Source organism: Paroedura picta, chromosome 13 (assembly GCF_049243985.1).
Source record: "Paroedura picta isolate Pp20150507F chromosome 13, Ppicta_v3.0, whole genome shotgun sequence".
NCBI lineage: Eukaryota > Metazoa > Chordata > Lepidosauria > Squamata > Gekkonidae > Paroedura > Paroedura picta.
The window spans coordinates 37,271,236-37,286,448 of NC_135381.1; the positions used below are offsets into that span (position 1 = coordinate 37,271,236).

General features: G+C 43.2%; 2 protein-coding genes across 5 annotated transcripts in view; both read right to left on the reverse strand.

The window, feature by feature from the left end:
• Window positions 1-15,213, reverse strand: part of APOOL (apolipoprotein O like) — a 400,760-nt gene that overhangs the window by 241,516 nt on the left and 144,031 nt on the right. The gene's annotated exons all lie outside the window — the stretch shown is intronic.
• Window positions 1-15,213, reverse strand: part of LOC143822809 (connector enhancer of kinase suppressor of ras 2-like) — a 415,535-nt gene that overhangs the window by 205,314 nt on the left and 195,008 nt on the right. For all 4 annotated transcript variants that reach the window (XM_077308411.1, XM_077308412.1, XM_077308413.1 and 1 more), the window contains exon 5: window positions 7,671-7,712. In XM_077308411.1, the coding sequence (XP_077164526.1) occupies window positions 7,671-7,712 (42 nt within the window). The remainder of the gene's footprint in view (window positions 1-7,670; window positions 7,713-15,213) is intronic.

The following is a 15,213-nucleotide window of genomic DNA, read 5'->3' on the forward strand; positions in this document are numbered from 1 at the left end:
TTCAGCCTGAATGCTTCATCCACTGACACCATGGGGAAGGGAGAGATGCAAGCACTACGTCCTATTGGGGTGCTTGCTGCTGTGTACCATTCCTCTCCCATTATTACTCTTTCAAGGCCCCTCCCCCAATTGGCTTGCTATGGGACAGTTTGACAAGGGAAATGAAAGGAAGTAGAAAGGCCACAGGTGGGTACTGCAATCCCTGCAGTGTCTACACTTTGCCATAGGCCCAACGGAGGCAAGAGTGGGGTAGCAAAAGCAGCCAAGGCTGGGTCATGTTTCTGATACGTCAGTGGTGGGATGTGTACATGTCTTCATGCCACCAGCGAGAGCTGGCAGGGGCTTAGGACACCTGGGCTGACTTCACTTGGATCGTCATGCTATCTGCCTGTGTGCTGATTTTTACTTTGAGTTGCTGGGGAGGAGGGGAGAAGAAAATACTGCTGTCCTTCACTATTATTTACAGCATCCTGGCTGCTGTCAGTCACCTCCCACAAAACATGTCCTTCAAGCATCCACCTTGAAACCAGACGCAGAACTATGAATATCTCCAAGCTGCCTCAGAGAAAATGATCCTCGGCAGTCTGCCAAAGGCCCGACCACTTTTGTGTTTGACTAGCAGCACTGGACCATCTTGCTCATAAATCGAACACAAATATCACTCTTTTAGTACTTTTTAAAAAAGAAATCTGCTTTGGACACATCAGATTGGTGTAGAATTGCAGTGGTTATTTCTGTACTTCTTCACATAAAAAACCTCCCCAGTTCTTCTAGCTCAGCTTTCTTTGCAACAAGTATGCTAATTTAAATTGTTTCTTCAACTTCCCTATTGATGATGTCTATTGGGTTTAAGGGCTGGCTCATGAACACAGTTCATCATTTGATAACAGCAACATCAAAAGGATGACTTGCATAAGCAGATGCAACAGATACGAATTTTTGATCTCTAGAGTCAGTTCACCCATTCAGCTGTGAATCTTTTTTGGTGTATTGGTTTTAGCCATCAGTCCTTAATCGATGCTGCAATTGAATTCTGGGTCATTGAAAAATTTAATATTCTGTTGCTGAAGTGTGCCATTCGATTGCTATTTGAATGTCTATACACTGTTGAATGCTTTGTCTCATGGCTTGCATTTGTAGTTTTATGCATGGTTTGATCTTTTTTGGAAATTACATTAAACCTACATTCAGCCATGTGGCACATTTCTCCATCTTTTCAATCCCATCCTTTCTCCCAAGGAAGGTTTGAACACATGACATAGGCCTCTCTTCACCATGCTCTCCTCATATCAATGTAGCAAAAGTTGATTGAGTTGAGTGTGGGGATCTGAACTCAGGTTGAACTAAGTCCATTGCTCTGACAACATCACGGACTATACACAACCTTTCCTAAACTGTAGGAACTTTAGTCCAAAACTGAATACAATACTCCAAGAGAGATCTAATGAGTAAAGACCCCCAGATCCTTTTGACACATACTACTGCCAAGTCTCCCCATCCTATAGTGATACATTTGATTTTTCCTACCTAAATGAAGAACTTTACATTTTTCACTATTAAAATTCATTTTATTCCTTTTAACAGAGTTTTCTAGCCTGTCAAGATCATCCTGTATTCTGAATCTGTCTTTTGGTGTGTTTGCTACCTCTCCTAGTTTAGTATCATTTGCAAATTTATTAAACAATGTCCTCTATTCCTTCATCCAAATCATTGATGAATATGTTGAACAACACAAGGTCCAGGACAGATCCCTGAGGCACTCCTCTTGTCACTCCTCTCCAAGAAGATGATGAAAAATTTATAAGCATCATTTGGTGTGATCTGTCAGCCAGTTCTCAGTCCACTTATCAGTAATACGATCCATGCCACATTTTACCAACTTGTCAATATCATGCAGAACCTTATCAAAATCCTTACTGAAATCAACCTCAAAAAAAAAAAAGAGAGAGATAAGGTTAGTCTGACATGACTTTTTCTTGAGAAAGCCATGCCGACTCTTAGTAATTACAGCCATCCGCTCTAGCTGCTTAAGGACCGACTGTTTGGTGATTTATTCTAAAATTTTGCCAGCTATAGATGTCAAGCTGGGCAATTTCTGGTCAGCAAAATAGCACAGAGAAAAGGCAGAAGCTCTTTCAACCCATGCACCATGGCCCCAATCCAAATCAGTTTCCCAGGTACCAGCTGAGCACAGGATCACAGTGCAGCTCAGCACTGCAAAGGCAGCTTTGTGATCCCAAGTGAATGTGTGATCCCAAGTACTCCTGGTGGCCACAAATACTTTGTATCTCACAAACCTGCTATCAAATTACTACTGTCAGAATTCTACCACATTCCTGGAGGCTAAAACCCTTACTCCTTATTCTGGATTTATCATTTTCATGCAGTTGAGCCTGGACATTTAGCCTGAATGTGGGCATTTAGCAAGATGTGCTACTTCCTAAGGCATCCCTCTCAGCCAGAAATGGGAATTAGCTTCAGAGATCCTCCTACAAATTCAACAGCTCCTACAGCAATTTCTCATTTTTCCCTAGAGAGGGACCAGGATGGAAGGAGCTTAGGACACATTCCTTCATACGTTCTTCTTGTATTATGGTTCTGCAATGGATCCTGGCAGCTGCCCAACCATACTGCATGCTGATGCTGGTCCAGGTCTACAGCTTTCAATAGTAAAGTGTATGAATGCTTCTATTCAATAGTACTAGGACGGAATGAGGATATCAGTCTTATGAGCAGGAGAAGTCTAAGGGAAAATAACCTTGAATTTTAGCAGCCGTGTGCTTAAAAGCTTGGGCCATCCTTAACTTGTACCTGGTATTAAGGTGGTTGGTAATGGTGGTCACACTATTCAGCACCCGGCCCATCAAGCTGTGGGTATTACCACACAGTGCTTCCAAAGCTGCCTTTGCAGTGCTGAGCTGCAATAGCAATGTTTCAGAATACTGGGCTCTGAGGGTTGCCTAGGTCATACTAGCCGGATGCATTGAGAAACAAATCTGCTGGAACTAGAGGCTGAAACTTTGACTGTCATTGTAATTTACTTTGAGATACGTTACATGCAGATACACCTATTTTGCATTCCATAGTTGCATTCTTTAGACTAAATGCCAAATCTAGGAGCTGCTGTTGGCATATGCTTAGAAGTTGATTGTTTGCTGCTTTCACAAATGTTGGCTAATACACCTACAATGCATTTTAGCAATGGTTCACAACTGGATTTTTCAGGATGCCTTAACGAACACCTGTGAAAGCAGTCTGGGATTTCCCTCCCAGGTTGCTGGAATTGATTATGAATGTTTACAATGGGAATGTAATTCATATTCCCTGGTTCTTGTCTCCAGGCATCAATTTGGCAGAGAAGGTCTGCTGTTAGGGAAGAAAGTGCCCAGAGGTGAGACATGCAGAATATAAATGTGGTAGTTTAAAAAGACGACTCACAAGTCTGTAAGCGTGACATATAGCGGGGTTGGAAATCATGCTGGCAGGGGATCATGGGAATTGTTTTCCATAAACATAGGATCACTGTAGGGGTAGTCCATAAACACCTAGTTTCTTTAAATGAAACCAAATCTTTTGGGCCAGACGGGTTGCATCCAAGAGTACTAAAAGAACTTGCAGATGTAATTTCTGAACCTCTGTCCATTGTTTTTGATAATTATTGGAGAACAGGTGAAGTGACAGAAGATAAAATGCAGGCAAATGTTGTCCCCATCTTCAAGAAGGGGGAAAAGGAGGATCCGGGTAAGTATAGAACCATCAGCTTGATGTCTATAGCTGGCAAAATTTTAGAACAAATCATCAAACAGTCAGTCCTTGAGCAGATAGAATGGATGGCTGTAATTATTTAAAGCCAGCACAGTTTTCTCAAGAAAAAGTCATGTCAGACTAACCTTATCTCTTTTTAAAAGGAAAATTACTAGCTTGCTAGATCAGGGGGATGCTGTGGATATAGTTTACCTTGATTTCAGAGAGGATTTTGATAAGGTTCTGCATGATATTGGTTCCATGTATAGTTTTCAGTATGTAAACTGCCCTGAGCCTTCAGGGAGAGCGGTATATAAATATGAATAAATAAATAAATAAATTGGCAAGCTGGTAACATGTGGTTGGAATACTATTACTGTTAGGTGGATCGAGAACTGGTCGTCAGATTACACCCAAAGGGTGCCTGTAAATGGTTCATCATCTTCTTGGAGGGGAGTGATGAGGGGAGTGCCCTAGGGATCTGTCCTGGGCCCTGTGTTACTCAACATATTCATAAATGATTTGGATGCAGGAAGAGAAGTGTGTCTTATTAAATTTGCAGATAATACTTAACTGGGAGGGGTAGCAAACACATCAGAAGACAGAATCAGGATACAGGATGATCTTGACAGGCTGGAAATTGGGGCTAAATGAATAAAATGATAGTGAAAAATATAAAGTTCTACACTTAGGTAGGAAAAATCAAATGCATCACTATAAGATGGGGAGACTTGTCTTGGCTGTAGTATGTGTGAAATGTGTGAAAAGGATCTGGGGTCTTAGTAGACCATACACTGAACATGAGTCACCAGTGCAACTCAGTAGCTAAAAAGGCAAATGGCATTTTGGGCTGTATTAAAAGAAGTATAGTGTCCAGATCATGCAAGATGATGTTACCACTTTACTCCGCTCTGGAGTGTGTCTAGAAGAGGGCTACAAAGATGGTGAGGGGTTTGGAGACAAGTCGTATGAGGAAAGACTGAGGGAACTTGATCTGTTTAGCCTGGAGGGACGATGACTAAGAGGTGATATAACCATCTTCAAATACTTTAAGATGAAAAGAGTTTTCAGTTAAGCACCCAGAAGACGTTCCTGATAGTTCCTGATGTTGCTCAGTGGAAGAGTCTTCCTCGGGAGGTGGTGGGTTCTCCTTCTTTGGAAGATTTTAAGCAAAAGTTAGATAGCCATCTGACAGAAATTCCAATTTCATGAAATTAGGCAGTTTGTGAGCCAGTAAGCATGAAGGGATGCCCCAGTCTTTGTGTCTTGTAGTTCTTCCTTGCATATCCAGGGAATTGCTGGTCACTACTGTGGGATGGTAGGTGAATTCCTTCCAGGCCACGCTGGATTCTGGAGATTTTTGGTGGATCACTTGGGCATGAAATTGAGGTCACTGTGGGTAGGCAGGTAGTTGTGAGGGCCCAAGCCAGCACAATGCCCTCATCACCCGCCCCCTCCCAGCCAGGCAGACTCAAAAAAGACCCAGGCCAGAAGCCTCTGTGCCCGCAGTCCTTTGTGGCTAGAGGGGCAAATTCTGAGGCTGGATGGGCAAAAATCCCAAGTGATGACATAGTTCCAGGGCTAACTATAAGCAGCTACCCAAACCAACCAGCCATGGGAGCAGATTGAAAAGGCCAAAAGGTAAAGTTGTGGTCTGATAGTCTGGAAGGCTTGAAAGAACTAAAGAACACTGTGGGAGGCCGAGAACACTAAGGGATGAGTCTCGAGGTTGAGGGAGGCCAAGAAACCAACACTCTGGAAGACCGAGGAGAGCTGAAGATCTGGCAATCCAAAGGTTATGTGGGCTACTCTGGAACAAGTTACTTCTTTGAGGATTGTGTTCTGTGTTTATACTGGAGTTTACTAATGCTTTAATCTTGAAAGATTGACTTTTGAGTATTCACATCTCTCCAGGAAGGCTCAGAACTAGCAATGGGAAAGTTTCACCAAACGCAGTTCAGCAAGGGATCATTTCAGAAGAGCTAAATTGAGGTTTAATTCCAATCAGGGCCATGTTAGTTCATTTTAAAAATAGGCCCATTTGAAGTGCCCTTCTACGTTGTATTTCTAAGGATGTCATTTGTGCAAAAGTAATCCAAGCTAAAAGTCAATAAGGTTCTTGAACAGAAAGAAATGTCAGGATTTCGTGGCTTTACATTTTGCTTTTCATAAGCTCCACTAAAAGAAACTCGAGCATTCAGGTTACCGGCTAAATGAGGAAGAACTGTCCATTTGGAAAGCCAGTGTGTTAAAATGCTCTCTCTACAGTGTGCAGTTTCTTGCTGAACCGACTGAGGACCTTTGCTGACTCCTGGGAAATGTAGTTTCTCAAGCTTTATGGGTCCTTAAATAAGGAGCCAGAAGGTCTTGATGACAGCTGCTTAATGAAGACTACTCTTATCCCCGTTGCTGCTGTTGGGTAAATTTCAGCAGGATATGGGAAGGGGCAGCTGTGGCAGGGCGGTAAGCCAATAGCAAATTAAGCCTGAATTGCTGAGTGATTTTGAAATAGCTTCAAATCGGCTTGGAAGGGCATGACAGGGAGGGTTATCTCACTCCTTAGTAGGGATGGGCACAAACTGGATAATTCCAATTTCCAAAGGTGGTGGTGGGGGAAGCAATTCAGGGTACTGAAATCAGTTGCTGTCCTTTTGGCCTGAGCGCAGGGCCCATGGGCCTCTCAGTTGCCAGGTCAACAGTGTTATGAGCCATTTCATTATGCAGGACTAATTTCCCCCTTCCAAAGGGAGGGAAACAATCTGCTGTCTTGACGTCGCTTCCAGCCATTTCAGGTGGAATGAGGGGCACCCATACTAAAAAGGCTGCCAGAAAAATCCCCAGCCAAACAAAGGTCTGTGAAATGTTCAGGAGAAGTATCTATTTCTTGGATGCTTTGGGCTGATCCTGTGTTGAGCAGGGGGTTGGACTAGATGGCCTATATGGCCCCTTCCAACTCTATGATTCTATGATTCATTGATTCTATCTATCCAAACCTCAGTTTGGGAGACATGAATCTGAGCATTTTCTTTGTGCTCAAGCTGTGGAAGCACCTTGTGGATCAGGGAAGCTCAGTTTTCAAATGTATGGAAGATTTATTAAAAGAAAAGTTTTACAAACAAGATTTAGCACAGATTTAGGCAAAATAATCCAAAATAAATAGGGTAAAATGCAATCCCTTTGCCCCTCTGCTACAACATGCCCTATCTGGTGTTAAAAATAGAGTGGGCTTCTTACTATTGCGTTTTTAACATCTCACCCAGCAGCCGCATGGTCCAAGATGGCCGCCTACCTCCCCTCAAGTCACAGCAACCTCCCTCTTTCATGGGCAGCAAGCAAAAGAGACCTTACTTCCTGCAGTCAGCAGGAGATACCCACCTGGATTCCCAGGCCCTTCTGGGAACAAGAAGCCTCCTTTCTTGCTTTGCATCCAAGGACATTCTGGGGGAAAGTTCTCCCTTCCCCACCGCCATTACCTGCTTCTAGAAGGGGAAGCGGCTGGGATAATCCCTTTGTTTTAATTAGCATTTGAAAGAAAGTGAGCAAGTGGGTTAAGCGCCCTCCAAGGCATTGGAAAAAAATGCTTCCAAATAGTCATTTTGAAATCTGCATGCCAAAGGGAGGGGGGGGATTGGGACATTTAGCCAGAGAGATGCCTTGTGAACCAGGAACTTGCATGGTCTTGTTTGCAAAGCTGACGTCTTATTGCCACTCTGGGAGCTGCATTCAAAATTCTATTGTCAACAGGGGTGACAAAATCCATCACAGAGTCTTGCAGCCAGGTCTTATGTAAACTTAATGAGCAGCGTCCTGGTATTTGATGGGACCGGCTCTCAAAGAAGCATATGCAGGGCTGTAGCCATGATCCCCATCCTAAGGAATAAGGTTGTGCAAAGTATAAATAAGAAGAGGCGGTAATGTCTACTTACCACATGAAGAATTTTATTTTCTGTTTCATACACTGTGCAATCCTGTAACAACAGGAGGGGGAGGAAGAGAAGGGAAAACAGCATTTAATATTTCCATAAATCTTCTTTGTCCTAGCTATTTTAACAACTATTGGAAAAAGAACATGTTACTCTAACCGTGCTATTTTAGACTGCCACAAACAACAACTTCCAAGAATATAATAAAGGATATTCTGTGCCTTTTAGTAAGTGTGTGTATGTGTGCGTGTGTGTGTGTGGGGGGGGGGGGGCTACCTTCGTACAGTAATAGCTCATTTAATTTAGCTGGATTCTTCTACTGCCAGTAAAGGAGGTTAATCCCATGTATCGAAGGGGTGGAGGGATCCAACTAAGGAGAATGAAAACATGGAAGAAAAAAATTATATGTCAAGGATTTTCTTGTAATGTAAGCAGCAGCTAATGGCTATATTAAAAACTTCATCCAGGACAAATTTCTTCCTTTTGTTTACAGTCATGCCTGAAGATGGATGAGAGTGAAGTCTTGGAAAGGTATTATTACAGAGGAGATTGCTCTCCTCTTCCATGCTTTTATTCTGAATTTCTCTCTGTTCTGCATTCTAACTATCCTTAATCCTAGTTTTAAAAATAAGAATTTTTAATATTAATGCCAACATTGGAGCATGAACAGTTTCAGGTCATTTGCATCCTGGGTCTCCTTATTTGCATACTTTCCCTTTCTGCATTACTGATTCACATTGTGAAAAAATAACATTTTGAAAAGAAAAATGTTAGAGGGAGGCAGAGAGAGAGAGAGAGAGAGAGAGGCAGCCACAAAATTATTTTTCTATCACACTTTACAAAGGAACACCTGGGTTCCTGAGTACATGAAGGAAAGAGTGTTTAGTTAGGGCATTCCTTTGGACCCAGGCCTACAGTTGGATATGCTGGGGGTAGCTGTGACCAGGGCCCATTTCACACACATAGGATAATGCTCTTTCAATGTGCTTTGGCAGCTGGATTTTCCTAGAGTGTGTCCAGAGGAGGGCAACAAAGTTGGTGAGGGGTTTGGGGAGCCAGACATATGAGAAAAGGTTAGGGGAGCTTGGTCTGTTTAGCCTGGAAAGGAGATGACCGAAAGGGGATCAGATACCATCTTCAAGTATTTTAAAGGCTGCCATCTTGCGGAGAGGCTGATTCTGTAAAGGTTCAAAGGAATGGCAGGTGATACTGGATGAGCGATATGGTTGTGAGTGTCCTGCATTGTGCATGGGGTTGGACTAGATGACCCAGGAGATCCCTTCCAAATCTATGAATGAATGAATGAATGAATGAATGAATGAATGAATGAATGAATGAATTAGTTGCACACAATAAATGTTTATATAAATTTATTATTCAGATTGTACAGTCATTCAGTATTTAGGGTCCTAACTGGTTTTCAGTTTTTTTGTTGTTGCTCTTGTTTTTTCAGGTTTTTTCTCCTCTCTGTGGTTTTCTTCACTTATGAACCTTCCTGAGCACTACTGTTATCTTGGGGGTCCCTGCTCTGGGTACCCCCCATCTTCTGAGATTAGGTGTATAGCAACCTGAGAAGGGATCTTCTTAGGCATAGTACCCAAACTCTGGAACTCTCTCCCTAGGGACGGTTGTCTGCCCTCATCATCTGCCAGTGGGTAAAGACCCTTTTTGTTTCAACTAGCATTCCCTCAGTGATCCCTCTTTCTTGCCTTATGTCGTTGGGTTTTAACACTTTTAATCATGTGTTTTTATTATGATTTTTTCCTAAACTGTTAGCTGCCTTGATGGCTCAAAGAGGGCAGAAACATGGCACATATATTTTTAGAAATAAATAAATAGAATAAATACTACACCACAAAAGATTATTGAGAAGCCAGTTTTGTTCTGAAATGAACTTTTGTTAAATTCATAAATATAATGGTTTAAGAGAGGTACAGTTCTTTTACTGAAGTTCCTTAAATAAATTCTGGAACTTAGGCTAATAATTTCCACACACAGCACAGATTTCTCTCATAGCACCTCACTCCCCCTCAACACCACCATCTTCTCCCCCACACTCTCAGCTTTCTCACATAAAACTATATATATAGCCTATTAGAGCAGTGGTCCGAAATCCCCGGTCCAGGGACCGGTACCAGGCCGTGGCTCCTCCTTGTCCTCCTCCCTGGCTGCTGCCTTGGGGGCTGCCCTGCCACTCTGCTGCCAGCTCACCTTTGGTGCTCTCCAGCAGCCACCATGGCTGGGGCTCCTCCTTGGCGTGGCACTGCACAGCTTCTGGTGGTAGCACCCCCCAGTGGGCAATGGGAAGTCAGGGACACTGGCAGGAAAGCAAGTGGAGTAGGGGCTCAGGCAGCAGTGGTGACATCCCTTGGCAAAAGACTACCCCCCCCCCACGGGCCTCAGTAAAATTGTCAAGCGTTGACCGGTCGGTCCCTGGTGATAAAAAGGTTGGGGACCACTGTATTAGAGCATAGTCCTCTTCCTTTATTAGAACTTCCAGTTCTTCCTGCTCGTTTCCCATAATCTGTGTTAGTGTAATCCTTCATAGAGTACCCCAGACCTTTGTTTTTTTAACTTTCCTGTACGTTAATATTTGAAGAAGAAGAAGAAGAAGAAGAAGAAGAAGAAGAAGAAGAAGAAGAAGAAGAAGAAGAAGAGTTGGTTCTTATATGCCGCTTTTCCCTACCCAAAGGAGGCTCAAAGCGGCTTACAGTCACCTTCCCATTCCTCTCCCCACAACAGACACACTGTGGGGTGGATGAGGCTGAGAGAGCCCTGATATCACTGCCTGGTCAGAACAGTTTTATCAGTACTGTGGGGAGCCCAAGGTCACCCAGCTGGTTGCATGTGGGGGAGCGCAGAATCGAACCCGGCATGCCAGATTAGAAGTCCGCACTCCTAACCACTACACCAAACTGGCTCTCTTTTTCCTGCATATGCACCATTCCCTTTAAATTTGCAGTGTTCACATCTACAGTTATCTTCACTGAACTAGGCTTTGATTGTATATCTCACTCCCCCATTTGTCACCACACCACCACAACCCCCACACAACACACATATTCAGCCTCATGCCCTTACAGACTGGACAACCCCTTCCCTTCCTCTTTCCAATGCCAAGCTCTCTCTATCTTAATCACTCTCTTCCTTTCTACTTCCCTCTCTCTTTGCTATTTTCCCCCCTCCCCCAGCTAGTGCCCACTATATCAGCTACAATGGGCTTTAATTCTAGTATATACACATAAAATCGTGATCATTGACTCTGACAAAATGCTGAAGGTTCCAAAGCCTCCAGTTGGTGGAATCTCCTCTCTTCAGACCAATTTCTTCTCTTGCTCAAGATTCCCTACCCTCATCCTCCCTGCAGGCCTGCTATGAAGGGAGTCCCTAACAGCCCCTGATCAGTTCAGGCCGGTCTTGGATGAGGACAAAAAGCATATGTATAAGTCTAAGAAATAAATAAAATGATCCCAGCTATGCACTACTGCACACGTTTAGCATGTCTGAGGTTGGGTGCAATATACTATCTTTTTTGCATCACCTGGAGAAAAAGAAATTAAATCATAAAACACTAGTGGTAGCTTCCATCTTGCCACAAACACTAGTTACAGTGTTAGGGGAGGAATCTTTTAAACCATATTTCTTGTTAAGACACTTAAAAAAAAATAACCCACAGAACAAGCAAAATGCAGGCTTATTTGGCAACTCCAGAGCATAGAAAAGAGAAGCACTGTCAGCTTTGTTCCCTTGTAAAAGTTATTAGGATTGCAAATAGCCACAAACACATTGTGAGACCTAATTACAATGGCTGGGCTCCAGCAGAACTCCTGACAACACACAAAGGATGCTGTGCATGTGTTTGCTTTTTTATTTGCTTGTTTAAAATGTGGGGAAGTAGGATCTGATGCAACTAAAAAGACCTCCCCTAGAGCTCAAAATCATCGCCACACATCAAGCAAGTCATTTGATTTTAATATTTATTTCAGCATGACAGCCAATGGGAGACTGGGATAGGGGTGGGTGGGAAGAAGAAGAAGAGTTGGTTCTTATATGCTGCTTTTCCCTACCCGAAGGAGGCTCAAAGCAGCTTACAGTCGCCTTCCCATTCCTTTCCCCACAGGCACTCCCCACAGACAGAGAAGGCACTGTCAGCAATAGTGTGACATGACTTTTGAGAAAACACCAGAAGTGAGGTCATGTCTCTCAAGGATTCCATAAAACTCTGTCATAAAACCATAGTGTTTCCAGGAATTCCTAGAAAGGACTGATGTCACTCTCAGGAAGTGACATCACACCATCACCAAACAGTGATTTTTTTTTTAAGGTTATGAATTCCAGTCAGCCACAACCAAATTGGAGTCCAACAAAGATTGATTCAAGGTGTGAGCTTTTGTGTGCATGCACACTTCCGCAGACAATGGAACAGATGGTGGCATGAAACAGAAGCTGAGAACAAGCAATTTCCTACCCTGCAATAGGAGCTTGGCAGCCTTCCTTGGCACCCTGCCAGATGAGTGAACCGACTCTATTGCAAAGAACTTTCATGCATGGTTCCATTCCATTCCCTTTCCTGGACTTTTCTAGTATTGCCATCTCTACCTGCTATTCCCTTATGTTTCCTGCCACTGACTCTGACTTGAGGTGATATGGGATTTCCTGGAAAGTCCTGTCCATGGTGCTAGGGTATAAACTACACGGAGCTTTTATTCCAACCCCAGATCAATTCAGTCTCTGCCCTCTACACAGGGCAGTTTTTTCTCTCCTTGGGCCTTGAAGATTCATTTTTATCCCTTGTGCATGTTGCATGGGTTTTTATGTACCAGCTATCTCTCATAGGATCATGGAAACTAAGTAGGGTCATCCCTGGTTAGCACTTGGATGGGAGACACTCAAGGAATACTGAACCTCTCGCCTTATAAACCCTGTGCAGTTACCATGAGCCAGCTGTTATTTGACAACACTTTCCACCATCACATACAACGTGCAGCATTTATGTACACCAGTAGAATAGATGCACAGTGCTGATGTACTGACAAATAATATACTGAACAGAAAAAAACTGGGTGCCAGGACTAAACGAGTCAAGGGTTGGGTTCACGAGAGGCAAAACCCAAATGGGAGCTCGAGGAAACAAAAAATAAAGTCCATTCGTTTCAGTCAAGCTGTGAGAATCTTCCGTGCATGAAGATATTCCAGCCTCGTGTTCATGAAACTGGGGAATTATTATTATTATTATTATTATTATTATTATTATTATTATTATTATTATTATTGTAGATGTTGTTGTTGTCATCGTCATTATTGTATTTATTACACGCCACTCCCCGTAGGCTCGAGGCGAGTCACAACATAACCCCAATAAATACCCCTATAAAACCCAACAACGCAAAACAAAGATGTAGCGGAAAACAGTAACTAACTATCCCAACCCCGACATATTGGAGGGGAGGGAGAAAGAGGGCACTGTTAACATCTGCTACTGCTACTCCGATCCTATAGGGGGCCCTGATTTTCTGTGTCACCCGGCCTCAACCAACGTTTTGCAGGCCCTGCGGAAAGATGGAAGATCCTGCCCATAGCTCCTCTGTGCTTGCCACTCTTATCCATAGTATCATGCCCAGCGAACATCTTTGTGAAAGATTTGATAATGATGATGATGATGATGTCATCCATTCAGTCATGTCCGACCCTCTGCGATTCTATAGGAAAGTCTTCACCGTGCACCCGTCTCTAACTGCTTCTTTTACTTGGGTCATGGTCATCCCCGTGTCAGCTTTGATCGTGTCGAGCCAGTGGATCCTTTGGCGACCACGTTTCCTTTTGCCGCTGACCATGCCGAGCATTAATGATTTTCCTAGCGAGTCTGATCGCATGATGTGTCCAAAGTAAGTGAGCTTCAGCTGTAACATCTTCCCTTCCAATGCTACAGCTGGCCTGCTCTTCTCCAAAACCATCTCGTTGGTAACTTTTGCGGCATTCATTTCCAACACCGTAATTCGAAAGCTTTATATATTATTTTTCCCCAACTCCTTGTTTCCTCTACCTCTCACGGAAAAAAACAATCAGATTGAAGTCACCCACAGGAATCTCTGTGTCAATTGTATTTGCTTTGCTTTGTTTGTTCACTTGCAGATCTCGCTGTCTGCGTGAAACCTAGTCAAGAAAGCTAAAGTGTGTTGGTGTGTGGGGAGGGAATCTCCCACCGGCCACCAAATTACATGCAGTTGAGTGGAGATGAGAAGAGATAAAGTCAACAACAACTTTCAATTTTCAACTAAAGTGTCTGGAGAATTATCTTTTTGGGTTTGGGTGCATTAACATAATAATTGGACAGGAGAGTTCAGGTGCATTAATGCTTTCATTTCAGTCCCAAAGAGATGTTTTCTGATGCAACTGTTCTTGACTTAGCAGGAATCTGGGAGAGATGGCGAATGTCGCACCCCCACAATTTCATCTATTATGCGTTCACTTGAAATGTAGCTCTGATTGTATTTGTTTTCATTCACGCTGGGAGAGGAAAATAGATAGTCACTTGCTGGCTTTGTTTATTTAAGCACATTTCTTTCCTACCCAGGCCCTCAAGTATTCAGGGCACTGACTATGGATTCCCCCCTCTCCTGGCCACAGTTTTACCCTGTAAAAGTTCTGGAAGTTATGTCTGGTTGAGACAGGCTCATGGGATTTGAAGCCAGAGCCAATATTCTATACACTGCACCACACTCTTAATGGTTCTCCTCCCCTTTTCTGGAGTCAGACTGGGGAGATCTGGGTTCAAAACCTGCCTCGGCTATGAAGCTAACTGGGTAATCTTGGGCAAATCATCCACTCAGTTTAACCTACCACACAGGGTTAATGTGAGGATAAAGAAATTCCTTCCTTCCTTCCTTCCTTCCTTCCTTCCTTCCTTCCTTCCTTCCTTCCTTCCTTCCTTCCTTCCTTCCTTCCATTTCTGTACCGCCACTCCCAGACCAGCTGACTCATGGCGGTTTACAGCAGAATTACTGGATCTCAGCCCCTTGGAAATGAGGCAGATCATGAATGTAAATTCCACACAGTTTTCAAAAACATCCATTTCCTGTCTCTGTTTTCCCCTCAATTATTTCCTACAATGTCCTTTTGGGTATAGACAGTATGATGTTTTGGTTAGAGTGTCAAACTAGGATCTGAGGTATCTGCGTATGAATCCAAACTTTGCCATGGAAACTTGCTGGGAGACTTAGGGCCAGTCACATATTCTTGGCCTAATTCTTCACAAGGCTTTTATGAGGATAAAATGAAGGCGAGGACAATGATACAAGCTGCTTTGGGTTGTTATTGGGGAGAAAGGAGGTATATAAGCAAAGCTATAACTGTTCTTCTTGTTGAGAAGAAGAATACAAAAAAAACAGCTCTTCTTTTTCTTCTTCTAGGGTTCTATAAAGGTATTTTGGTGCACTTGGATTCAGAAAGGCAGTGCGGAGATTGATGCAACATTCCTGTGTCAATCCAACTGGTTAATGACCTTGCTACTTCCTCCCCGTCTCATTTTAATTTGGAGAAGAGTATT